Source organism: Podarcis cretensis (assembly GCF_951804945.1).
Source record: "Podarcis cretensis genome assembly, chromosome: 18".
In the NCBI taxonomy this organism is placed as follows: domain Eukaryota; kingdom Metazoa; phylum Chordata; class Lepidosauria; order Squamata; family Lacertidae; genus Podarcis; species Podarcis cretensis.
The window spans coordinates 3,893,897-3,921,484 of NC_137188.1; the positions used below are offsets into that span (position 1 = coordinate 3,893,897).

The 27,588-nt window shown below is 47.4% G+C and overlaps 1 protein-coding gene and 1 long non-coding RNA gene across 4 annotated transcripts in view; both read right to left on the reverse strand.

Annotated features, from left to right (window-relative positions):
- LOC307207300 overlaps positions 1–27,588 on the reverse strand; it is a 113,402-nt gene that overhangs the window by 24,983 nt on the left and 60,831 nt on the right. The window lies entirely within an intron of this gene.
- CSNK1G2 (casein kinase 1 gamma 2) overlaps positions 1–27,588 on the reverse strand; it is a 55,586-nt gene that overhangs the window by 3,512 nt on the left and 24,486 nt on the right. For 2 of the 3 annotated variants that reach the window (XM_079960773.1, XM_079960774.1), the window contains exons 3-12: positions 17,601–17,641; positions 17,238–17,307; positions 13,661–13,809; positions 11,811–12,045; positions 10,724–10,809; positions 10,049–10,133; positions 8,031–8,179; positions 6,826–6,909; positions 4,444–4,551; positions 303–409 (exon numbers count right to left, since the gene is read on the reverse strand). In XM_079960773.1, coding sequence (XP_079816899.1) covers positions 303–409; positions 4,444–4,551; positions 6,826–6,909; positions 8,031–8,179; positions 10,049–10,133; positions 10,724–10,809; positions 11,811–12,045; positions 13,661–13,809; positions 17,238–17,307; positions 17,601–17,641 — 1,114 coding nt within the window. The remainder of the gene's footprint in view (positions 1–302; positions 410–4,443; positions 4,552–6,825; positions 6,910–8,030; positions 8,180–10,048; positions 10,134–10,723; positions 10,810–11,810; positions 12,046–13,660; positions 13,810–17,237; positions 17,308–17,600; positions 17,642–27,588) is intronic. The other variant, XM_079960775.1, reaches the window with a different exon arrangement.

A 27,588-nucleotide genomic window follows, 5' to 3' on the forward strand; every position in this document is an offset into this window, starting at 1 on the left:
GAGGGCGTTAGGAGCCTTGCAGGCGGATCAGGCCCATGCGGGGCACCTCGAACGGGGCCTGAGCACAAGAGCAAAACTCTCCTCCTGCCACTTCCAGAAAAAGGCCCCCAAGGAGGCAAAAGCACTTGCGGAATCAGAGAACGGCAGAATTCGAAGGGTCTCTCCCCCCACCACGCTCATCTAGTCCAACCTGCTATTCAGAGGGTCTTGGGGGCTGGATTTGGGCGCCGGATCTGAGCTTCCTCTCCCAGGCCAAGCGAGACTCTGGTTTCCCCCCGCGCAAGAAGACTTGGTTTACTCACTTAGTGTCATCAGCCACCTCAACCTCGGCGGGGGCGGTGATGGGGGCATTTGAGTGGCCGGCAGTGGGGTCATCTGTGTTCAGCTCCCCGTTGGTCGAACTCATGACCTGAGGAGGCAGGAAGAGGAGGCAGGTGAGGTGGGGAAAAGAGACTGGGAAAAGCCCAGTGCTTGCACCCCTCTGCCTCTGGGATTTTGCACAGAAATGCAGAGGTCAGGGTGCATTGGCCCTAAGACAGGACTCCCCCAAACGCAGTGCGTGACATTGAGCCTGGCATTTGGAGCCGAATCCCTTCAGATGAAAAGCAATAATAATAATAATAATAATAATAATAATAATAATAATAATAATAATTTATTTATACCCCGCCCATCTGGCTGGGTTTCTCCAGCCACTTTGGGCGGCCTCCAACGGAATATTAAAATACAATAACCTATTAAAAATTTAAAGCTTCCCTAAACAGGGCTGCCTTCAGATGTCTTCTAAAAGTCTGGTAGTTGTTTTTCTCTTTGACATCTGGTGGGAGGGCGTTCCACAGGGCGGGCGCCACTACCAAGAAGGCCCTCTGTCTGGTTCCCTGTAACTTGGCTTCTCACAGGGAGGGAACCGCCAGAAGGCCCTCGGCGCTGGACCGCAGTGTCCGGGCTGAACGATGGGGGTGGAGACACTCCTTCAGCTATACTGGACTGAGGCCATTTAGGGCTTTAAAGGTCAGCACCAACACTTAGACTTGTGCTCGGAAACGTACTGGGAGCCAGTGTAGGTCTTTCAAGACTGGTGTTATATGGTCTCGGCGGCCGCTCCCAGTCACCAGTCTAGCTGCTGCATTCTGGATTAGTTGTAGTTTCCGGGTCACCTTCAAAGGTAGCCCCACATAGAGCGCATTGCAGTAGTCCAAGCGAGAGATAACTAGAGCATGCACCACTCTGGCAAGACAGTCCGCGGGCTGGTAGGGTCTCATCCTGCGTACCAGATGGAGCTGGTAAACAGCTGCCCTGGACACAGAATTGACCTGCCTCCATGGACAGCTGTGAGCCCGGAATGACTCCCAGGCTGCGCACCTGGTCCTTCAGGGGCACAGTTACCCCATTCAGGACCAGGGAATCCTCCACACCTGCCCGCCTCCTGGCCCCCAAAAACAGTACTTCTGTCTTGTCAGGATTCAAAGCAAAGAATTCAAGGGCCGATGCTGAGCTCTCTTTGGTTTGGAGATGAAACGTGGGGTGCTGAGTCAAAAGGTCCAAAGACATTTTCCACCAAAGCAATCGCACAAGGTTTCGAAACCGCTTGCACTGCAAGCCACAGGGTTTGGCTACTCCCTGCAAACCATGGATCGGGGGAAGAAATCAGGAGTCGCTTTGATGCCTGGTGCGAGGAGAGCAATCTTGCTGCCCTGGAATCTATCGTTTGCAAGCCAAGCCAGGGTTTCTGATTGCTGGGGGGGGGGGGCAGGAGAGTGGCCGCTCTGCACAGACCCTGGTTCGTGTTGAGCCAGGCTGGGCAGATTCGAGGGTAAACCATACGTGGAACAAATCTGTCCCTGCGGCTTGATGGAGGTGGAAACAGTCCCTCATGTCTTGTTACACTGCCGTTTCTATGGGGATATACGCTCAGTATTTATCACTCCTGTTATACAGTGGTGCCTCGCAAGACGAAATTAATCCGTTCCGCGAGTCTCTTCGTCTTGCGGTTTTTTCATCTTGCGAAGCACGGCTATTAGCGGCTTAGCGGCTATTAATGGCTTAGCGGCTTTAAGAAAAAGGAAACAAACTCGCAAGACGTTTCGTCTTGCGAAGCAAGCCCATAGGGAAATTCGTCTTGCGGAACGACTCAAAAAACGGAAAACTCTTTCGTCTAGCGAGTTTTTCGTCTTGTGAGGCATTCATCTTGCGGGGCACCACTGTACAAAAATCTCCAAATGGGTCCGAAACTTCAATGTCTAAAACTCCTGGTTGAGGACAAGGATCTAGAGATCATGCTCAGGGTGGCCAAATTCTGTGCGACTGCCATAAAACTTAGGGAACAAGCTGTGCTACCAAAATGATTAAGGTTTTAAATGACAAGTGATCAAGATTTAATATATATTTTTAACTGCCGCTATATCTGTACTGTCTCTGTTATACCCAACTGCAATTCAATGTATTCCTGTTGTGTTTTATGATTTTCCTGATATTGTAAGTGAGCCGGATCTGGTCTGTGACCGTAATAATAAAATTCAACTCAGTTGAGCCAGGCTGTGCTGGGCAAAATGCGCAAGCAGCCCAGATCTGAACCTGAGGGAGGAGAGGGTACATTACTGTAAAAGGCCAGCTCATTTTCAAATAATTATTCTTAGTACCACACAGGGGTTCGTCAAAGAACATACTCAATCACAGGACAGCTGCAACCAACCAGGTTTATAGTCCACTTTTTAGAGAGTACTGTGGGTGGTTCAAATCCCTCTCAAGGCTGGGCGTTTAACCAGCAACACCACCTTGCTATTAGCGTTATCCAGAAAACATTTTTGTGGCTCTCGCTAAACTGTATTACATGGTTCTGGCTTTTAAGAACGTCGGAAGATGAACTGAAAACCAAACGGAACCCCAAGTTTTCAGTCTTAACATTGGAAATTCTGAATTTCATGTGCAAACCTGTAAGGATTAAGAAACCACTGTCAGAAACCAAGTTTAGCTCTTTCTGGGTGTTCACGGTGTTTCCTGTGGCCATCCTATCACTGGGTGCCCCCGCCCCCAAATATCACATTACATGCCCCAACTTCTCTTCTCTAGCCCCTCGTCTGAGAACAGCTTCCTTCAGTCTCTAAAATTCCTTTGCAGAAACAAACAATTAATGTCCCAAAACATTGCAATGGGAAAAAGCTTGTACAATTTTAGTTTGCCGTTTACAGAATTCCAGAGCTCTCGCCTCTTACATAAAAGTTTGTGCCGACAGTGGGATTCTGCAGGGGACCAGGATATTATTATTGTGGCTGTTAAATATTATTATTATTAACACTGTTATTGTTAATACTATTATCAAATAATGTCATGTATTATTATTATTATTATTGTTATTGTTATTGTTATTGTTATTGTTATTGTTATTGTTGTTATTGTTATTGTTATTGTTGTTGTTGTTATCAATGGTGTGATAAGAAAATGAAATCTTTTTCCTATGTAATAAATGGCAAAAGCTGGAAGGATATCTCGCTGAACTTTTGAAACCACGATCCTGGAAGAAAATCAAGCCTGTTGATAGAAAATAGTGGCTTTTTTTCTGAATCATGCCTCTCAGGGGACAAGTTGCTGTCACAGGAAACCCACCTTCAAAAAACTCTGCTGCGGATTTACAATGACAGAGAGAGAATCCCTGAATTCTTGGGGGGGGGGTGTAAATATATATATATATAATTTTATTCTGTTTCTAAACAGCTTTGTGAAGTTTTTTTCCCTCTTAAATTATCAAATGGTATGTAGGTTTTATGAAATAAGTAAAACAGACAGGACAGTGACCAAGGTTTTTAAAAATAATAAAAAATACCCACACCCACCCACCCCATCTTCACCAAAGAAGTTTGCCATGGGAGGGGCGGGGAGGAGAACAGACGCCGGGCTGCATCCAACCTTAGGCCTACTCAAGAGTAGACACACTGGAGTCAACAGGCAAGAGTCCTCGTAATTTCTGCGGGTGTACTCCAAGTAGTATTTATCGGTGTAATGAACCCCCCCCCCCCCGTAGGCTTGCAATATTTCCACCAGAGCTCCGGAAACACCAGAAAAATGGGGGGGGGCCACATCATGCGTGGACACAGGCAGAGACAGGGGCGAACACATAGGCGGACCGGATTCACCATCAAGGGAAGAGCTGTGCACTCATTTTCTCCGAGCAACACTGGGGGTGGGGGCACAGGCGAGAGAAAGCAGCAGGGCCTAAAGAGAGGGTGGCAGCCCACGCAAGTCCTACTCAAGAGTAGGCACACTGCCATGGACGAACTGGTGGAAGCTGAGTCCCAAGAGCAGAGCCATTGAAGTGAATGGGGCCAGGTCAGTTGCGCCTGGGACGGTGGCAATGTTTGCAGGCGCCAAAGCGGCTTGGACAGCGGTTTGCAGGTCATTCCCCCCCCTGCCAGCCCCCACCCCACCCCATACGCCCCTCTAATGTACCTGCACGGACCCCCCAAGCCTGCTGGCCGCAAGGTGGGCTCCTAGGACTTTCTCGGCAGGCTCCTGGCCAGCCTGAGGGTCCCACACCTCCGTCCCCTCGGGGGACTGCTAGCGACGGGGGGGGGGAGGAGACGAAAGGGGGGGTGACAAAGGCGAGAGAGGGGTCAGAAAAAGATGGCGGGGGGTTGTGGGGAGAGGCGACAAAGGGGGGAGAGGGAAAGAGAGAAAGGAAGAAAAAACAAAACGAAAAAGCATGCAAAACGAAAGAATATAAAACAGGCCTGGACGCAAATTCCCCCAGAAGAGGGGCAGGGGGCGTGGGGGGCACCGGGTGCGGCTGAACTACGACTCCCAACCTCCACCGCCCACTGGGCTCAAGGGCACCTGGGGGTCTCCTACCCTCCTCCAGCTCCCAGCGTCCCTAATGGCTGCCGGTTGTTGGCACCCCGACACCTGCAACGCCACAGGTACCCCAACCCACCGGCGCCATCTGGAAGGGAAAGGGGACAGCGATCGGAGCCCCCATGACCAAACCCTGTTAGATTCACAGCTGCTGCCGAGTTTCACTAAGTGCATGCAGGGCAGGTGTGCCTCCAAACACAGGGTTTACCAAACGTGGGTCTCCGGCTGTTTTGGGGGACTACAAATCCCAGAATGCTTTACTAGCAGGGTCAGGGATGATGGGAATCGTAGTCCCAGAACAGCCGGAGACCCAAGTTTGGGAAACTCTTGACAAATGGCATGGCCTTCGAGAGATGCTAGGGATACGTGTACACACACACACACACACACACACACACACACACACACCAGGTCACACTCAAAACACACATTGTGAATTCCTGCATTTCAGGGGGTTGGGCTAGATGACCCCTCGGTGTCCCTTCCAACAACTCTACGATTCTATGATTCAATGAAATGGCACAAAGATCCCCAAAGGACTTTGGATTTAGAGCACCATTTCCCAAACTTGGGTCCCCAGTTGTTTTTGGACTACATTTCCCATCATCCCTGACCACTGGTCCTGTTAGCTAGGGATGATGAACATGTTGAGAAGTCCATTCCACATTAAGGAACAGACGTAGGATAGTTACATGTCACAAGTCTGTTTACATTCCAGCACAGCTTGCTGGGAACTTCCGTTGGGTGTATAGCTTTTGCTTTTCTCTCTGAGACGACATGAGAGACGACATGTTTCTTTGTCCTGCTTTATGATTAATAAATCTGTAGTTGTAGTATGCTTCCCCAAGCCTCACACCTATCCTGTGTGAGCAGTTCGATCTGCTGATAGTGTCCCTTGGCTTTGAAGCCCGGGTTGCTGATTTACGTCGGAGCAAAAGTGATGGTCTTTGCCCCGGGCCGCCGGAAGGAGACGGCCCAGCCTCCCGTCCCTCTGCATGCCGCCTAGCTAGGGATGTTGGGAGTTGTAGTCCAAAAACAGCTGGAAACCTAACTTTGGGAAACCTTGTTCTAGACCAGGCATGGCCAAACCTGGTCCTCCAGCTGTTTTTTGGACTATAATTCCCATCATCCCTGACCACTGGTTCTGTTCGCTAGGGATGATGGGAGTTGTAGTCCCAAAACAGCTGGAGGGCCAAGTTTAGCCATGCCTGATCTAGACAGACCCAAGGGCTGACTCAGAATAAGGCTATGTCCCTAGCAAATCGACTCAGGGGTCAGAACACTTGCTTGGCATGCAGAAGGTTGCAGGTTCAAAACCCCGGCATCCCAGGTTAAGTCTGTCCCTGTCCTGAAGCCCCAAAACTTTGCTAGAAGGCAGCTCCGCACCTCCCCGTTAAATCAGCCCATCGTTCAACACCATGAGGACTAGAATCTGCATTTGTTTTCATGGAAGGAGCCACCAGCTCACCTGCTATGCGTGCAGAAGGACGTGGGATCAATCCTTTGCATACCCGTTGAAAGCAAGCCATTAATTCCAGTTGTTGAAAGGGGAACAGCCCTCTCTACCTGCAGAGCTGCTGCCAGTCAGTGTAGGCAGAACTAAGATCTATGGACCAACGCTTTTCCGCCACACCCAGGCAACCACCACGCTCCCTCCTATTCAGGAAGGACTTTTCCTCGGACACCGAGGCGCCTCCGTCTCTTCCCACCAGGTGGCGCCAAGCCTCTGCTCCCGCCTCCGCAAGGAGCCGGCCCTCATTGTTCACCCAAGCCCTATGCAGGCCAAATTTGGCAGCCTGACCCCTCTGTGATCCCCATTCACTCCCTGTTTTGGCAGAAGTGGAGGAACTTTGCAGGCTCGCCCACAATTCACTCAGGCTCTGGCTGGCCTCCTCTTCCACCCCATCGCCAGCCCTCTAACTGCCCCACACCCCATTATGGACCCCTGGGGCATGGAGTGGGGGAAAGAACCCCACTTACCTGCTGTTTAATGTACTGCTGAGTCTTTTCCCTGTTTGGAGCCTGGACTTGTAAATCACTCTGAATTGTGCCAATTGGGGTCGGCTGCAAAGAGGGGAGGAAAAGGAGAGACGGGAGCGTGAAATCAGGAACGTCGACGGTACCGCGCTCCTTTGTAAATCGCAGGCTTGGAAGGGACCCCGAGGGTCATCCAGCCCAACCCCTTGAGATGCAGAAATATTTTGCCCGAGATTCGAACCCAGGACCCCAAGATTAAGAGTCTGACTGTCTAATTGATCCAAAATGTTTTCTTCTGTATCAGAGTGGGGTGGGGTGGGGGTATTCCCAGCCGTACTTGGGAGAAATCAGGGGTTGCTGCCTTCTGCAATCCAAGCAGCTGATCTGTCAGAGCCACAGCCCCTCCCAAATGGGTGGAGAAGTTTGGGGAAAAGGTGAATAAAGGGGGAGAGGATAGAAATTTGAGAGAGGTGTTAAGAGCTGATGCACTCTCTTTCCTTGGACATCTTGAAGCAAAGGTTCATTCGGAATTCGATAATTGCTATATTTTGGGGGGTTGGGCTAGATGACCCTTGCGGGTCCCTTCCAACTCAACAATGATCTAAAAAGAGAGAAATTTCTTTTCCCTCTCTCCACCCACCCGCTTGAGATTTCTAAGAAATCAAACAACCTGCACAGCTTCAAATCACCACTGCTCTCTGATCTCAGGAACCACCATGCAAAATATGGTGGACATAATTGCCGTTTTGAAAGGTCCGCAAAGGGAGCCTTGATTCAACATGGCGTCCACCTGTGTCCAGCAAAATTTGGCGGCAATATATTAAGAGGTGTTCAAACGCAGAATGAACAACCAACTTTACAAAATTAATAATAATATTAATAAATTTTATTTATACCCCGCCCTCCCCAGCCAAGGCCGGGCTCAGCGTGGCTAACAACCAATAATAAAAACAAGTTGAATGAATACAACTTAAAAACAAGATTAAAATACAACATTAAAACATTAAAATGCAGCCTCATCACAGGAGGAGAAAGGGAAAAAATATAGCTGATTTTTAAAAATCCCCCCTGTGGTTTTTCAGGGTCAAGATCTGCATCTGCCTGCATTTGCTCCGGCCCTCAAAAGGGCTGCCTATGAGCAAATGCGGCCCCTCAGTTCTCCAACCCAAAGCCAGCCGCTCCCCCCCCAAAGAAAACCCCCAACTCACTAAAGGCTTCCCTGCCCAGTCGTATTCGTAATCAAAAACGTAGCCGTTCCGGTCAAAGAGGTCCGTGAAGAGTTTCCTCAAGTAGTCGTAGTCCGGCTTCTCAAAGAAGTCCAGGCGGCGGACGTAGCGGAGGTACGTGGCCATCTCCTCTGCGGAAGGGGAGGAAGGCGGAAGAGGCAGCGGTTGCCCAATGGTCAGAGCACAGGCAATCACACCAAGGGAAGCTAATCCAAAGGGTTAAACTGGATCGGCGGGGCAAACTTAGGGTTCCCAAACCTGGTTCTCCAGCCACTTTGGTGCTACGATTCACATCATTCCTGACCTGCAAGCTAGTTCAAAAACAGCTGGAGACCCAAGTTTGGGGGGATCCTGTTGCAGGGAGAGGGGAAGAGGGAGGTCTGTGTGCTAGGTAAAGGGTAAAGGGACCCCTGACCATTAGGTCCAGTCATGGCCGACTCTGGGGTTGTGGCGCTCATCTCGCTTTACTGGCCGAGGGAGCCGGCGTACAGCTTCCGGGTCATGTGGCCAGCAGGACTAAGCCGTTTCTGGCGAACCAGAGCAGCGCACGGAAACGCCGTTTACCTTCCCACCGGAGTGGTACCTATTTATCTACTTGCACTTTGATGTGCTTTCAAACTGCTAGGTGGGCAGGAGCAGGGACCGAGCAACGGGAGCTCACCCCGTCGCGGGGATTCGAACCGCCGACCTTCTGATCAGCAAGTCCTAGGCTCTGTGGTTTAACCCACAGTGCCACCCGGGTCTGTGTGCTGGGTGGCGCTTAAATCAGACTTTTGCCAACGGGATATTCCAAGCAGACTTTTACGGGGTTGCTGGGTGCCCCCCCCCCGGGATATTCAGAGGGCCTCTGCCAACATCCCTTGCCGTCAGCGATGCAGGGGCTGCTGAGAGCTTGGCGTCCGGCAACACACCTGTAGGGGCATCATGGCATCTTGTGGCCACCTGGATGCACCTGAGGAAGCCTTTCAGAGGAACCCAAAAGGCAACCCCAACACATGCCACCCTGAAGAAGCAGGGATTTAATAATAATAATAATAATAATAATAATAATAATAATAATAATATTTATACCCCGCCCTCCCCAGCCAAGGCCGGACTCAGGGTGGCTAACAACCAATAATAAAAACAAGTTGAAGGAAAACAACTTAAAAACAAGATTAAAATACAACATTAAAACATTAAAATGCGGCCTCTTCACAGGAGGAGAAAGGAAAAAAAGAAAAAAGGAAGAGGGGGAGGGAATCAAATTGGCTCCAAGCCAAAGGCCAGGCGAAACAACTCTGTCTTACAGGCCCTGATGAAAGAAATCAGATCCTGGAGGGCCCTGGTCTCATGAGGCAGAGCGTTCCACCAGGCCGGAGCCAGTGTTGAAAAGGCCCTGGCTCTGGTTGAAGCTAATCTAACTTCCTTAGGGCCCGGGACCTCTAGGGTGTTGCTATTTATGGACCTTAAGGTCCTTCTGGGGCAGACCGGGAGAGGCGGTCCCGTAGGTATGAGGGTCCTAGGCCGTGAAGGGCTTTAAAGGTCAAAAGCAGCACCTTAAATCTGACCCTATACTCCACCGGGAGCCAGTGCAGCTTGAAAAGCACTAGGTGAATATGCTCCCATGGCAGAGACCCCGTGAGGAGCCTCGCTGCAGCATTCTCACCCGCTGGAGTTTCTGGGACAGCTTCAAGGGCAGCCCCGCGTAGAGCGAATTACAGTAGTCAAGCCTGGCGGTGACCGTTGCGTGGGTCACTGTGGCCAGGTCGGGGCGGAAAAGGTAAGGGACCAACTGCTTGAATGGTGGTAGAGTGCTCCTGATATGGAGGTTCAATTCAGAGGCCGGTTTTTGTGGCACACCTGCCTCCTCCCACTTCCTCCATGACGTTACTCTAGGAAAGGTTGCAGAATCGTAGGGCTGTAGACTCAGAAAGGGGGATACCCACACACCCAGGGGGTCATCCAGTCTGGAATCGCACCCAAGGGAGCGGTCATTCCTTCCTCCGCCCAGTCCTTACCAGGGAAGTTTTCGCACAGCACTTCGACGGGGGTGGCTCTTTTGGTATCGCCAATCTTCTGGTATCGCTCCTTCAGCGTGTCCGCCTGAAATGAGAATTTGGGGTGGAGAATGAGAATTTGGCGAATGCTTGCTGGAGATGTGGAGGAAATAACGGTGACATGATCCACATGTGGTGGACGTGCGAAAATATTAAGATTTTTGGGGGAGAAATATACGACGAATTAAAGAAGATGATGGGGAGAGAATCATAGAATCATAGAATCCTAGAGTTGGAAGAGACCACAAGGGCCATTGAGTCCAACCCCCTGCCAAGCAGGAAACACCATCAGAGCACTCCTGACATATGGTTGTCAAGCCTCTGCTTCAAGACCTCCAAAGAAGGAGACTCCACCACACTCCTTGGCAGCAAATCCCACTGTCAAACAGCTCTTACTGTCAGGAAGTTCTTCCTAATGTTTAGGTGGAATCTTCTTTCTTGTAGTTATGGACCATAAGGTCCTCCGTGGGGCATACCTGGAGAGGCGGTCCCGCAGGTACGGGGGTGATGAAGGGCTTTAAGGGTCAAAAGCAGCAACTTAAATCTGACCCTGTACTCCACCAGGAGCCTTGGGCAAGCCCATGAGGCTCAGTGGCGGTTGAGAAAAAGCTTTTCCATTTCCACAGCGAAACTCACCTTCAGTCCCTGCCAAGGCAGGCTCCCCCGGAGGAAGTACATGAACATATGGCCTAACGCCTCCAGGTCGTCCCTGCGACTTTGTTCTGTGCAAGAGACAACAGAGGACATTTTCAGTTGTGGCTTTGTCATCATTTCAGCAACTTTTTTTTTCTTTTTAAAACCCAAAGAACAAAAGAAGATTGGGGGATGAAATTGATGGACTATGCAGAATTAGATAAATTAACAGGAAGAATTCAAAATCTGCAGGATCAGAGATTCACAGAAGACTGGTATAAATTTACGGATTATTTGGAAAGTAATTGTGATGATCAGATTACGCTTGTAGGTTTGCGAGAAGTTTTGTAAGGTGGGCTATTTGAAATACTGCAAGAAAAAAAGGTAACGAAGGGGGACTGTTAGTGAAGATAATTAAAGGCAATAGGAATTTAAGAAATGCAGAATAAGTGATAAGAACGGAGGACCATCAGAGGAGCTGATGGAAGTCCAAAAAGGTTGTATAAGAAGTGAAGTTTTGCTGTATGAATGATAATTAATATGTAAAAATTAATAAAAAAATATTTTAAAACAATTAAATAAAAGTCAAAGAACAACACGGAATACAAGTGGTACCTTGGGTTAAGAACTTAATTCGTTCCGGAGGTCCATTCTTAACCTGAAACTGTTCTTAACCTGAAGCACCACTTTAGCTAATGTGGCCTCCTGCTGCCACCGGAGCACGATTTCTGTTCTCATCCTGAAGCAAAGTTCTTAACCTGAGGAACTATTTCTGGGTTAGCGGAGTCTGTAACCTGAAGCGTATGTAACCTGAGGTACCACTGTATCTTTACACTGGCTGCCTGGGCTTCCCTCCACACACACACACCCTTTTAAAATAACAGTTTCTGTGTCCAGCACGGATGCAGCGATTCAGAGATGGCTGCACCATTCATAGAGTTATGCTCTCTCTCATTCATGTTCTCTCTGCAACATTCTCTCTCTCTCTTTCTGTCTCTGCCACACATACCCAATCTGCTTTTCCTTGCCCCCCCCCTTGACCCCCACAGCTCCCCCTCCCCATTCCAAGGGGCTGCCTCCCCCTGCTCACCTTTCCCCAGGTGCGTGTTGATGCTCATGTACCGCGCGGTGCCCGTCAGGCTCTTGTGCTCTCGGTACGGGATGTGCTTTTTGGTCTCGGGGTCGATGAACTCTTTGGCCAGGCCGAAGTCAATGATGTGGATGACGTGTTGGCGCTTGCTACCGGGCCGCCCCACCAAGAAGTTCTCCGGCTTGACGTCTCTGTAGATCAGGCTTTTGGTGTGGACGTACTCCATGCGGGTGATCTGCCGAAAGGAAAAACCGCCAGAGCCTCTGTGCCATGCGCAAAGGAGCACTTGAGGGTCTGTGTCCAGGAAAACTGGGGCTTCTTGTAGGTTTATGAGTTTCCCCCCAGTTATATTTTATTTAATGTTCAAAAGTTTCACATATGCACAAAAGTTGTTCTTTTCTTTTTGTCGACTTCCCCTCCAGTTTTCCTTGGTGTACTTTAGGGGTCAACAACCTTTTTCAGCCATGGGCCGGTCCATCGTCCCTCAGACCATGTGGTGCGCTGGACTATATATTTTTTTTTTGGGGGGGGTGAACGAAATCCTATGCCCCACAAATAACCCAGAGATGCATTTTAAATAAAAGCACACATTCTACTCATGTAAAAACACAAGGCAGGCCCCACAAATAACCCAGAGATGCATTTTAAATGAACGGACACATTCTACTCATGTAAAAACATGCTGATTCCTGGACTGTCCACAGGCCGGATTGAGAAGGCTATTGGGCAGGATCCGGCCCCTGGGCCTTAGTTTGCCTACCCCTGGTGTACTTCTTTTCTCCCATCTTCTAACTGCCATATCATAAAAACAATTCAATAACCTCCAATTTCTTTTGTGGCTTATATCTCATGTGAGAAAAAGAATTCCATTCTTCCACCTGTATGCATTTTCATGAGGAGGGGAATCTGTTGTTTTTTAGACTGGGCAACACCCCAGGGGTTGCATGTCTGCAATGGCTCCCCGTTTGCAGAATCCTCTGCATGAGAGCCGAAGAGCGGCAACAGGAAAACGGGGCCTTATCTACAATGGCTCCCTGTTTTGGAATGCTCTCCCCGGGGAGGCTCACCTGGCACCTTCAATAGACACCTCAAGTGGATTTTTCAAAGGCTGAACTCAGTTTTTTGTTTTCTTTATCTTTTCAGGTAAGTTCATGAAGATACCAACAAAGGGTAAGTTCGGTGTTGTTCACAATACAGTGATATCTCGGGTTACGGACGCTTCAGGTTACAGAAGCTTTAGGTTACAGACTCCGCTAACCCAGAAATATTACCTCGGGTTAAGAACTTTGCTTCAGGATGAGAACAGAAATCGTGCTCCGGCGGCGCAGCGGCAGGCCCCATTAGCTAAAGTGGTGCTTCAGGTTAAGAACAGTTTCAGGTTAAGAACAGACCTCCAGAACGAATTAAGTACTTAACCCGAGGTACCACTGTACTGTGAGGTTGTGAGGTTGTAGATGGATGCAAAACGCCCTGTCTACAACTTCATTAACATCCATCTACAACCTCACTAGCATCTCTCAGTACTGTGAACAACACCGAACTTACCCTTTGTTGGCACCTTCATGAACTTACCTAAAAAGATAAAGAAAACAAAAGACTGAGTTGAGCCTTTGAAAAATCCACTGAAACCAGACACGGTAAGTCCATCTTAAGTCTCTGTGGCTTTACACAAGGTTTTGTACTTTTCTCAGAAGATTGATAAAGAATGTATAATTATTTCGGTAATTATTGTATGTCTATTTGTCGCTCACGTGTTGCATGAGTCGTGCTACTTCCTCTACACAGTTGGCAAGGGCATTGGGGGGTGTTGCACAGGTCATTCCAAAAAAGGGGGAGTGTTGTCTGCTCACCAGCTGGATGGCGATCATAAGGACCGTCTTGAGGGTGAAGGTCCGGTCGCAGAGGTCAAAGAGGTCCTCCAGGCTGGGCCCCAACAGCTCCAAGACCATCGCGTTGTACTTCCCGCAGGGCCCAAAGTAATAGACCTGAGGTATCCCTTCTGTGGAGAAGAGGGGGAGGCAGTTCAGAATACGGCAAAGTGGAGTCAGGGACAATTTTGGTTCAGTGCAAGATCAGTTGACTTTCCAGCATGCTCCTTGTGGCTGAGAACTTTCTGGTTTTTTGAGCAATCACTATGATGCACGCCTCCTCGTGAGCAGCTTTTGAGATTCACATTTTGCACCTGGCTATCGGCCACTTTGCTGACAAAGGTCCGTTAGGTTAAAGATATGGTTTTCCCAGTAGTGATGTATGGAAGTGAGAGCTGGACCATAAAGAAGGTTGATCGCCGAAGAATTTATGCTTTTGAATTCTGGTGCTGGAGGAGACTCTTGAGAGTCCCATGGACTGCAAGAAGATCAAACCTCTCCATTCTGAAGGAAATCAGCCCTGCGTGCTCACGGGAAGGACAGATCCTGAAGTTGAGGCTCCAAGACTTTGGCCACCTCATGAGAAGAGAAGACTCCCTGGAAAAGACCCTGATGCTGGGAAAGATGGAGGGCGCAAGGAGAAGGGGACGACAGAGGACGAGGTGGTGGGACAGTGTTCTCATGAGTTTGACCAAACTGTGGGAGGCAGTGGAAGACAGGAGGGCCTGGCGTGCTCTGATCCAGAGTCGGACACGACTAAACGACTAAACAACAACCATTGGCCACCAAGTGAAGATGCCTGGGCGCCAGGATGGGGATCCTTGGATCTGCACTGTTTTCAAACACCAACACCCCCTCCTGTAGAATTCTCTCCAATATATTTTACCTGCACAATCGGAATGAATTTCAGCAACCAAAATACTTTTTCTGTGCAGTCTGAGCAGGAGCAGTGAACGACGTTATAGTGAATTGTTGTCGCTTGTCTTGGCTTCTCCCACTGCCCTGCTCAGAGTTGGGAAGGATATTCCTATGTTATGAATGGTCTGAGTCACCATTATCAGAAAGAGGTCGGAATAGGCCAATAGGTAGGTGGACCGTCTTTGGATCAAGTGACTTTTCTTTTTTTAAGTTCTTAACCTGGCTCCTTTGAACTAGCCAGTTGTTTAACTGAGAATGCATCACAGGCAGTCCATCATTTGGAAAATAAGACTTTAGAGCTGCCTTGACCAAAAGGGGCAACAAGACATTCTCTTTTGGCGACTGTAACCTGGTTCAAGGTGACGTTTGGCACCTAGCTTATTATATATCTGAGTTTATAACGCTGCCTAGATTCAGCCCCCAAGACCATAATGTAAAAAGAATGGGCTTTTAAGTCCCATTTTAAAAGTTAAATAGTAATCTCACTAACAATTGAGTCCTGTTATCTCAGTGTGTTCCCCAAGTGCTGTTGTGAAAAGGTTAAGGGCTATCAACACACAGTTTCATTTGTATTGACTTCTTTCATTTTTACTTACATCTTCTACCTAACAGAATTAACCCACCTCTGGCTGTAACGAAACCTGAACAGTTTCGTAAGGGGCATTAAAATTATCGACAGAAAGAGAGTTAAAAGTCGGCTTTGAGCTTTAAGAGATCATCAAAATTAGCAGCAGAATTAACGAAGAGATGGAAACATGTCAACGTCTGACATGGGTCTGGGTTGACTTGCCTAAGCAAACGTATTTTCGAGAGGAACTGAATTCAGGGAACGTCCCTGCCTGGCGTCGACGGGAAGGAGAACGGCAGCAGAGAGACTGTCAATATTATTAACGCTTAACAAACGCCAGGCCAGTACGGCTGTCACCTGTCCTGCGGACAGGGAAGGCGAAGGCTGAGAAAAAGAGCAAGGCGGCAGCAAAGCTTACATTGAAAAATCAACACGGGGGGGGGGGGGAGAGTAGCCCCATCGTCTTTTAGTTTCCGTCTTCTCCAGGGGGCACCCTGAAAACACCTGTCTCAAATCTTTACAGCTGTCGTAAAACACCCCTTCCAAGCCACTCCTTGGACCATCATAAGGACTAGTGCCCGTTTTTTTGGGGGGGGGGAATTAAGGTCTTTTATATATATATAGGGACGCAGGTGGCGCTGTGGGTTAAAGCCTCAGCGCCTAGGACTTGCCGATCGAAAGGTTGGCGGTTCGAATCCCTGCGGCGGGGTGCGCTCCCGCTGCTCGGTCCCAGCGCCTGCCAACCTAGCAGTTCGAAAGCACCTCCGGGTGCAAGTAGATAAATAGGGACCGCTTACCAGCGGGAAGGTAAACGGCGTTTCCGTGTGCGGCTCTGGCTTGCCAGAGCAGCGATGTCACGCTGGCCACATGACCCGGAAGTGTCTCCGGACAGCGCTGGCCCCTGGCCTCTTAAGTGAGATGGGCGCACAACCCCAGAGTCTGTCAAGACTGGCCCGTACGGGCAGGGGTACCTTTACCTTTACCTTATATATATATAACAAGGGACGCGGGTGGTGCTTTGGGTTAAACCACAGAGCCTAGGACTTGCTGATCAGAAGGTTGGCGGTTTGAATCCCCGCGACGGGGTGAGCTCCCGTTGCTCAGTCCCTGCTCCTGCCAACCTAGCAGTTCAAAAGCACGTCAAAGTGCAAGTAGATAAATAGGTACCGCTCTGGTGGGAAGGTAAACGGCGTTTCCGTGCGCTGCTCTGGTTCGCCAGAAGCGGCTTAGTCATGCTGGCCACATGACCCGGAAGCTGTACGCCGGCTCCCTCGGCCAATAAAGCGAGATGAGCGCCGCAACCCCAGTCGTCCGTGACTGGACCTAACGGTTAGGGGTCCCTTTACCTTTTTATATATATAACAAATGTTCATAAATGTACCAAGCAAACATAAATATATAAACCACATGTCTGAAGCAGCACAGGAAAACTGCCCTGGAACCATTTTGACTCCCAAACTGACCAAACGATTTCTCTGCAAGGTCCAGGAAAATGGAAAAGCCTCCCCATTGTCTTTTCCTTCAAAAATCCTGCCTTAAGGGTATGTCTGTGTATGAATAGGGTGTGAGCCTGTGACCTGGCTCAGGAACTAAGTATTTGTCATTACAAAAGACTGGCCAGGCTCCCCTGGGTATCCAATCAAGTGACCATTAACAGGTAACCTGCCAGACAGTAGGTAAACAATGCACTCAGATTTCTGTTGTAGATCACCCTTTCTGTGATGCAGGTATGATGTATCTGGAGGTGGTCTTGGACTCCAGGGCAGGCAATTTAAAACGTCTATATAAGGGCAGCCACACCTTTGTTCTGGGTCCTCCTCCTTTCCTGTGTGTGAAGGGGGCACCCTGTTGCAAGAGTTCAATACAGATCAGGCTTACGAGCTGCTTTGCTTCTCAATATTCTCTGGCTGGCCTCTGTTATTTTCTCTGACCAATGGAGAACCTGCAAAGGACTCTAGAAGGGCTCGTGTCCCCCATAAGGGAACAAGGGTAGATTTTCGTTTATTACAGTTTCTTCCGAAGCCCCTCTGGGGCGTGTGTACTGCACGTAGGACCGGCCAGCCCGCTACCCACCTGCATTTCCCAGCTGTTTGTAGAACCTGTATTCCAGGTGGAGCTGAGGAGCTCTGGACTTGATGGGTTCCTGGAGAGAGGAAGAGGAAGAGAGAATGGAGAGCTGCAAAAATCCCTTTATTTTCCGGTGCAAATGGGGCAACATCAGAGTCTGTCTGCTCAATCAGGTCAGTGGATCATTTAGTTCAGCTTACTGTTCTCACAGTGGCCAACCAGATAATAATAATAAATAATAAAAATAATAATAATATTTTGAAAAACAATGGTCCCTACCTAAAGATGAGGATGGGAAGAAAGAAGAGACAGACCCATTTAAAAACAGACAAACCCAGAAAACCAACCTATTATCAGAAGAACACTTACCAACTTGATCGCTACATATTCGTTCGTATAGAGGTTCTTCCCTATAAGAAAGGTTTTTTTTTTAAAAAAAGAAGAAACAAATTTAGTCAAAAAAAGAGACAATTACACACACACACAAATCCTAATTTAGGATCTCCACACTAGAAAATTCCATGACAGTTAATCCCAGAGTTTGAGCCCCACATTGGGTAAAAAAATTCCTGCATTGCAGGAATTTGGACTAGATGACTCTGGAGGCCCCTCTTCCGACTCCGTTATTCTTTGTGAGAGACCTATGTCTGCAAAAGATGGTATAAGCCCACTTACGAATGCTTTTTTAAAAAGGGGATTTACAATTTAAGTATCACCTCTGGTTGTGAATGGGATCCGTTCCAGAGCCCCGTTCGCAACATGAAAAGAGCGCAACTCACAGCAGCGCGTCTGCACACACATGGGTTGCGATTCGCCGCTTCTGTGCGTGGTGTCATTTTGCGCTTCTGCGCATGCGCGAGCAGTGAAACCCGGAAGTAACCCTTTCCGGTACTTCCGGGTCGCCGTGGGACGTAACCTGAAAGAACGTAACATGAAGCGGACGCAACATGAGGTATGACTGTATAATATTCTGTCCACAAATACAGTCACACCTCGGGTTACATCCGCTTCAGGTTGCGTTTTTTCGGGTTACAGACCGCCGAAACCCAGAAGTACCGGAACGGGTTACTTCCGGGTTTTGGTGGTCGCGCATGTGCAGAAGCGCTAAATCATGCTTTGCGCATGCACAGAAGTGCCGAATCCCACAGAGATCACGTTCGCAACCCGAGCATCCACTGTACCATGCTCCCCACTTTTTTAACATCCAATAAATAAAAAGTGTTCTCTTCCAAACCATGGTTATCAGGTACTAATGGTAGAACCATTGCATCTATCTATCTCTCTTTTAAAGGAATGAAAAGCCTATTGTACGATAAGGGTGTTGCCGTGCATGTACAGAGTGCCTCTCCCCTTCCGGTTCTGAGGAAGTTTTATTATTATTATTACCATATTTTTTCCATGTATAAGACACCCACTATTTTTGGAGCCCAAAATTAAGCAATAATTAATTGCAACATTCCGTCTATAAGACAACCCACAATTTTAAACTTTAAAAATTGGGGGGGAGGGGGGGAGAAATATAGTCTTATACACGGAAAAATACAGCAAACAAGCAGCTTACGAAAGAAGACAAAACAATAAAACCATCGATAAAACACAACGAACAAAAATAATTCGAAACGTTCAAGAAATTAAAATGGGCAACAGACAAAAAAAAAACCCCAAAACAGATTAAAATTCAAAGTAGCATTCTAAAGTATCTGGTGGGCTGGAATTTGTTCTGTTTGTTGTGTTATGTTTCTTGCCCAAGCGAACAGCTCTGTTGCTTAGAGCATGGTGCTAATAAATGCCAAAGTCGCAGGTTCGATCCCTGTCAGGGACAGCTGCGTATTCCTGTACTGCACCTCTTGCTAATTACAAACAAATTAACTGATAAATAATGATTAACTTTTAATAATTTAGTACAACTTTTAACCAAGTTGGGTACGCAGTCTATCAAGTGTGAACGATTCGTGAAACGGGCCTTTTTTTTTTTCTTTTTGCTGGCTTTGAATAACCAGGAATGCCAGGATTATCTTACAGTTAATAATTTGTTTGTCACTGAATCACAGAATGGTAGAACTGGAAAGGGAACCCCAGAGTCGTCTAGTCCAACCCCCTGAAATACAGCAATCACATCTAATCACAGAAGGTGGTGGCTGTTCTCAAATGCATTTGAAAATAAGCTAAGAAGGAAGATTTTCAGTTGAAAAATCAGCCCATCATCTGCACAGAGGCATCCTATAAAAAAATGGGCAAATTTAATTGAAATCGATACTTAAATATACGACTTATCAATAGATAAAACATACCATGCAAGGGTTGTGCCCAACTAAATCCTGCTCAGATCCACTGAAACTGGGTGGGTGTGACTCAACTCTGGTCCAATGGGTCTCCTTAGAGCAGGACAACCCATAATTTGCAGCATCACCAAAAAAAAAAGCCCTCATGGAAGTTTATGGGGAAAGATTTTCCATCGCAATGTTTATCGACACTTAACAACCATTCCAAAAATAAGATAGGTGGTTGAAAATTAAAGCTTTTCAGGACTTGGCTGAAGCCCTCGTAGCCCTAGCTTGATCCTGCAGGAGTCGTTGGATCATTCCCAGGGTTGTTGAGGTTCGTTTGACAACAAGGAACCCGAGCCTTTAGTGTTATCAGCCCAGCCCTACGGAACTCTCTGCCACTTGAGATTCAACTTTTAAACACCTCCTGAAAACCTGTCTATTCTGCCAGGCAGTTAAGAATACATCTTTTCCACAATGGTTAAATGGTGTCTAGGTGGAACTGACGGATGTTTTAACCATTGTGGGGGGTTTTTTGGTTTTTTTTGGTATGCTTTTACTGTATTTTTGTTGTAAACTGCTTTTTTATGAAAAAAAAAAGTATAAGTATTCTCATATAAATAATCTTTTCAAGATCATATAAAGTGCAACACGTTCTCCTGATATTCCTAATTCTTTTTTTAAAAAAAAGGTTTCCTGTTACTAAATCCAGTTGGCATATTTATTCACATTCTGCACCAAGAATACATTAGCATCATCATATTCAATTGCCTTCAAAATTTCCTGATTACATCCAGGTTTTTTCTGATTCCTGATTACATCCAGGGAACCAGGCAGAGGGCCTTCTCGGTGGTGGCGCCCGCCCTGTGGAACGCCCTCCCATCAGATGTCAAAGCGATAAACAACTACCTGACATTCAGAAGACATCAGGGAAGTTTTTAATATGTGACATTTTAGTGTACTTTTCATCTTTGTTGGAAGCCGCCCAGAGTGGCTGGGGAAACCCAGCCAGATGGGCGGGGTACAAATAATAAATTATTATTATTATTATTCATTTGGCCTGTGGCATAATTGCCTTAAAAGTAACTCGTCAGACGATTTGAGTGTTCTGCCTGAAAAAACTCTTGACATCATGGACGAATTCTTCTCCTTCGTCCAATGTGCACCCAATTCAGTTATTTAAATAGTTTCCTCCCAATTCATTTAAAAAAATAAATAAATAAATAGTTTCCTCCCACCAAAGAAAGCTCCCAAAGTAGATTACAGACCACTTAAAAGAGGAGAGAGAGAAACAGATCCTGCCTTTGGGGCTTACAATCTAAAAGTACACAGCATGAAAGGAAAATGGACTTGGCAGGAGGAGGAAAGAAGCAAACTCAGGATTAAGTTATTTGGCCATTTTACACAAGCCGTGAGCAGCAGTGAGCAACTATTTTGCAGCATCCATTTTGCGGGGGGCGGGCGGGCGTCCGTGAAATCCCTTAAACGGAGCCCAGCCCAGCCCAACAGAACAACCCCAGACTTAGGAAAAAGAAGTGTGGGAATTTGAAAACATTCCGGTTTAACCCAGGCATTTGGTGGCGGAAGAAAGCCTCTTCCTGGAACGACCCCCCCCCCCGAGATCATCCGAGGGGAAAATGCTTTTCACTGCAACCTGATTTTGGAATGTTTGCAGATGGCAATCGGCTTTTGCAATGTTTTGAGCGTTTTTCGCTTTTATACGGCGTGTCCGCTTGCCCTGGTTGGGCTCCTTGGGGAGGCAAAGCACAATCTAAACCCCATGAACGATAATAACATGTTGTGCTGGACCCGGGGGCAACCCGAGAATCGCAGTCCAGGTCCGGTCCAGAATCCGAAAGTTCTGCTAGGTGTCAGTGCGACAGGGCCAAGGCAGGACATGAGGCAGGAAACCAGGCAAGGACAGGTACAGGATCTAGAATACAGCAATGTTGCTCCCGCAACCTGGGGCGAGGTCCGTCAGCCTTTTATCTTTGTTGGGGTAGCGGCCAGTCCTGATCCCCCGGCGACTCGCCTCCCTGTCTTCACCCAAAGACGAGCACTCCTCCTGCGAGTACTCAGGTCTCTCCTTCTCTCAGACTTCAGTCTCTGCAGCTCGGGAGACGTCGGTGGGATCCTAGACCCAGGGGCCGCCTCAGCCTCCCCTGACCCAACCGGTAGTGGAGCAGCTGTAAGTGATGGCCCAGCTGAAGGCAACGAGGTCATCCCCGCATCTGGAGCCAGAGCAGGCTCAGGCCCCTGACTCGGCCCAGCTGGTGTTTGTTGCAGGGGAACCTGCGCAGACTGGGACTCTTCAGGATCAGGCCCCAGACTTGGTTCAGGTGATGCCTGAGGCAAAGGATCCGGTGCAGACTGAGACTCCTCTGGTTCAGAGTCCGAGCCTGAGTCCCAGGCCATCACACATGTCCTCCTTCCCCAAGAAGTTCAGAGGGTGGCAACACAAAAGCGGGGCCTTTTTGGTGGTGGCTCCCGTCTGTGGGATGCTCTTCCCAGAGAGGCTTGCCTGGAGCCTTCATTACATGTCTTCAGGTGCCAAGCAAAAGCATTCCTCTTTGGCCATTAACTAATCGACTGGCTGGCTAAAGCTGGGGAGTGTTGGAAATGTAACGATAAAGAAGGTACTTTTTATCACATGTGGTGGGAATGTAAGAAAATGAAAGACTTCTGGGAAAAGATATACAATGAACTGAAGATTCTAAAATATACATTCATAAAGAAACCAGAAGTCTTTCTGTTAGGAATAGTAGGAAATGAGATAAAAAGGAAAGACTGTAAATTTTTTCAATATGCAATTACAGCCGCAAGAGTGTTACTGGCCCAGAAATGGAAACAACAAGAAATACCGACTGTGGAAGAGTGGAGAATGAAACTGTTAGATTACGCAGAGTTAGATAAATTGACAGGGAAGATTAGATACTTAAGAGACCAAAAGTTCATCGAGGACTGGGGGAAATTTGTGGAATATCTGGAATACTTAAGTGAGGGACAGATGACGCTTAAGGGATTTAAAGAAGCACTGTGAAAAAGTAAGAAGTATTGTCTAAAGGGAATAGGAAAAAAGAGATAAACAATATCAATATAAATTTGAGAAATGTGTAATTAAAATTATAACTATGGATGATTTACGGAACAGCTGAGGGAAGTCCAAAAGAGAAATAAGTTGTGAAAAACGATGTGAAATTAATGTATTTTGTTTTGTTTTATTTATTGATGTTAATTAATAAAAATTTATATATATATAAAAAAAGAGACTCCTCTGGTTCAGAGTCCGAGCCCGAGTCCCAGGCCATCACACATGTCCTCCTTCCTCAAGAAGTTCAGAGGGTGGCAACACGAAAGCGGGGCCTTTGTGGTGGTGGCTCCCGTCTGTGGGATGCTCTCCCCAGAGAGGCTTGCCTGGTGCCTTCATTACATGTCTTCAGGTACAAAGCAAAAGCATTCCTCTTTGGCCATTAACTAATCTACTGGCTGGCTACAGCTGGGGAGAGGGTGGTGGTAGGGCTGGGCGATATCTGGCTTTTAACATTGTGATATATCACCAGCTAAACATCGCGATAGACCGATATACTGATATATCACAATGTCTGAAATAAGGATGGAGTTATGTAGAGGCATTGGCTGGCTTCAAAGTTTTTTCCGCATTGTGATTTTTGCATAGCACACACACATCATGATTCCATCATGTGTGTTTTTAATGTACACCATCCTGGGATAAATTGCAATAATTTATTCAAGGAGATTTATGTCAAGGAGATGAGTAACTATACAACCTTTAGACATCTGAAAGCAGCCCTGTATAGGGAAGTTTTGCAATGTTTTATTATGTTTTTATATATGTTGGAAGCCACCCAGAGTGGCTGGGGCAATACAGTCAGATGGGTGGGGTATAAAAAATATAATCACCATCCATTATTCTTATTGTTATTGTTATTACTATACCACCCTTCATCAAAAGATCTCAGGGTGGTGTACAACATCAAAACCACATTTTACTGAGCACAGTAATCAAAATATGAAACGAAGCATAGGAGCATGGCATATTTTTAAAAATTAAAAGAGATAATGTATGCACAGTGCAACAAAAAGGAGTCTCCAAACAGTCTTTACGCCGCTTAAAAAATATAGTAAAATTAAGAAAATACAGTGGTACCTCAGGTTAAGTACTTAATTTGTTCCGGAGGTCCATTCTTAACCTGAAACTGTTCTTAACCTGAAGCACCGCTTTAGCTAATGGGGCCTCCTGCTGCCGCTGCACGATTTCTGTTCTCATCCTGAAGCAAAGTTCTTAACCCGAGGTACTATTTCTGGGTTAGCGGAGTCTGTAACCTGAAGCGTATGTAACCTGATGTACCACTGTACTTAATAGGCAATTGAAGCTTTTAGGGAAGCTTTTAATGTTTAATAGATTATTGTATTTTAATATTCTGTTGGAAGCCGCCCAGAGTGGCTGGGGAAACCCAGCCAGATGGGTGGGATATAAATAATTTTTTATTTTTATTATTATTATTATTATTATTATTATTATTGATATTTTGTTGTTGTTGTTTAGTTGTTTAGTCGTGTCTGACTCTTCGTGACTCCATGGACCAGAGCACGCCAGGCACTCCTGTCTTCCACTGCCTCCCGCAGTGATATTGATATATATTGATATATCATGCAATAAATAAGTATCCAATTCGTTTTTCAGGGTTACAAAAATAACTGCATAAATACAATTTTTTAATTAAAAAAAATCCACATTTTAAAGTAGCGAAATTGATTGATTAATTAGAGGAGCAACAGCTCAGGAACAGCAACTCACACAGAGACGCTCCGCTTAGCCTCCTCTGCTAGAGAGCAGAAGGCTTTGCACGGTCAACAGATGCTTCTCAATGTGTCAAGGGGTGGGGGACAAATTTCCAATTCTCTGATGGCCCCATGGAAAGCTGGCAGCCTGTCCCTTCCCGAGCGGAGGGCAAGGAATGCTATGAGGTCACGGTGAAATAGCCAAACGTTCCTTCGCTGTCCCCCTCAAAACAATTTGTCCTTGTGGCTCTTGTACGTGCAAATCTCCCCCCCTCCTCTCTCGCACCTGCTCCCGGACATCAGCGCTTTGCATCCCTCCTGACCTTTCCTGTTCCAGAGGCGTTCCAAGCATTTAATTTAAAAAATAAAAATAAAGGAAATGAAAGAATACGGACCTCGAGGGTCCGATTTCAAGGGCGTCCGGCAGAGAGAAGCTTTTGCGCTGGGGCTCATCGCCACCGCCAAGCGGAAATACAACGTGTGCCCCCTGCCTTCTCCGGAAAGAAATTCCCACACGGCAAAACACCTTTGCCACATTCGCTTGCCTGCTCGCCCATCCCAATCCGCCCCATAAAATGGCCACAGAACCTCTCTGTGTTGCAAAGGATTCTGGGGCACCCTCCAGTTTCTGCCCCTTCCTGGGGGGAAAACGGATTTTGGGCGCTGGTGGTGGACTACAACTCCCATTGTCCTTTGCTATTTCCCACACTGCACGGTGGGAGTTGGTAGTCCAGCAGCGCTGGGAAGGGGCCACCTTGTTTGCCGCCTGGGCGCTTCCAAGCTGGACTGCTGCAATGCTCTGCCCGTGGGGCCGCCCTTGGAGACAGCCTGGAAATGACCACTGGAGGAGGAGAAAGCAGGTTCCCCCCCCCAAAAAAAAGGGGTGGGTGGGTGTGTATTTATAAATAAATAGGACAAAAATATGATGCCAGCACTGTTAGAAACTCAAATCTATAGGCCGGGCAATATAGAAAGGAGGTATGCAAATTAAAAGGGAAATGGAATTAAAAGTACAGGGGTCATAACCTGTATTTGCAACATGCATGACGCCGTCCATTTGCATAAAGTTTGTTTTGCACAGGGAAAGCAACTATACGAGAAGTAAGGTTACAGGGAACAAGGCAGAGGGCCTTCTCGGTGGTGGCGCCTGCCCTGTCCAACGCCCTCCCAGCAGATGTCAAGGCAATAAACAGCTATTTTACTTTTAAAGGACAACTGAAGGCGGCCCTGTTTAGGGAAGATTTAAAAGTCTGATGCTGTATTGTTTTTAATATTCGGTTGGAAGCCGCCCAGAGTGGCTGGGGAAACCCAGTCAGATGGGCAGGGTATAAATATTATTATTATTATTATTATTATTATTATTATTATTATTATTAGCGACTACAACTCCTCTGCTCAATCCTGTGGCTATTTTGCTGGGTCTCGTGCATTTAGTCTTAAGGTCTAAAAACTTTTGTAGTAATTTAATTTACGCAGAGACATCCGTGTTCCTTGCAAACACAGACACCCTTCTGAAAAATCCTACACAATTCCACTGCGGCTGCTACTTCACTGTGTGGAATGCCTTCAGTCTAAAATCTCCAGAAACTTTTGATTCTGTATAAATTTAATTTGCATATATTCACACACACAGATAGAACTCATTTTCTGTAAAATTCAGCTCAATTCGCAGTGAGCTGCCTTATTTTAAGGTCTACAAACTTTTTGCGTTTGCAGAAATTTAATTTGCGCAGAGAATAATGCTACTCTCTGCCCAGGCACACCAGATTTTTGAAAAATCCTGCTCAATTTCATGGCCACAGATATCTCAGTGACCCTCTGTCACGGATGCCTGAGATGTTGATTCCTGCTTGGCAGGGGGTTGGACTGGATGACCCTCAGAGGTCCCTTCCACATCTACGATTCTTTGATTCTATGATTGCTTTCAAGTCTAGAAGCTGGGGTTTTTGCGGGGTTGGGGAACTGACGTGTGCGACATTCAAAATACCATGTCTTTGAGGAACACGACCCGGAAAAGGAAACCTGATGTGGGCATAGCTGTCAACTTTTCCCTTTTCTTGCGAGGAATCCTATTTGGAATAAGGGAATTCCCCTGAAAAAAAGGGAAACATTGACAGCTATGGATCTGGGCTTGGGTGGAGTGAATGCAAGAGCAAATAATAAATAAACCAGAGGGTGTGAGCTCCAGCTGAGCGGAGATCTGTCTGTCTGTCTGCCAGGGGGTGGCCGGAACGAGAGGCTTGGCCTGCGGGCGGCGGAGGATAAAGGAGGAGAGATAATCCCTGGCATTTGGGAGGATGTAGCGGAAAATATAGCCTTAGCAGCAGAGCAACGGAGAGGGGCTACTCTCCAGCTGGCACCCGGGACTTATCCTCCCAGGGAAACAGACTGGCGCTGCCAGGGTCTGCAAACATTGCTGGTGCTCAGCTAGGCGGCAGGATCACAGTGTTAGAAACTCAGATACGTAAGCTAATTGCCAAATGCCACCTGAAACCTCGGCTGCGGTGGCTGCAACAGAATGAGCTGGGCAGTTTGACTGGCAATTGCAACTCAACGGGGAAACAGCCCCACATCTTGCAACAGATGCCCATTCTGGGATGTGTGAATGTCTGGAGGCGGTTGGAGGATGGATGGCGGCTAACGGATTGAAGTGTTGTTTCTGGGGGGCAAGTAGGTGTGGGGGACTCCCTGGTCCTGAAAGTGGTAACTGTGCACCAGAAGGAGAAGGTGCGCAGCCTGGGGGTTATTTTGGACTCACCGCTGTCCATGGAGGCACAGATTAATCCTGCGTCCAGGGCGGCTGTCTGCCAGCTCCATCTGAGACCCTCCCTGCCTGCGCCCTGTCTTGCCAGAGTGGTCCATGCTCTGGTTATCTCCTGCTTGGACTACTGCAATGCGCTCTATGTGGGACTGCCTTTGAAGGTGACTCGAAAACTACAACTAATCCAGAATGCAGCAGCTGGACTGGGGACTGGAACCATACAACTCCGGTCCTAAAGGATCTACATTGGCTCCCATTACGTTTCGGAGCACAATTCAAAGTGTTGGTGTTGACCTTTAAAGACCTATACGGCCTCGGCGCAGTATACCTGAAGGAGCGTCTCCACCACAATCAAGAAGCGAGGTTACAGGGAACCAGGCAGAGGGCCTTCTCGGTGGTGGCGCCCACCCTATGGAACGCCCTCCCGTCGGATGTCAAGGAGATAAAAGAACTGACTTTTAGAAGACACCAGAAGGCATCCCTGTATAGGGAAGTTATTGATGCTTGATGTTTTCTTGTGTTTTTAATA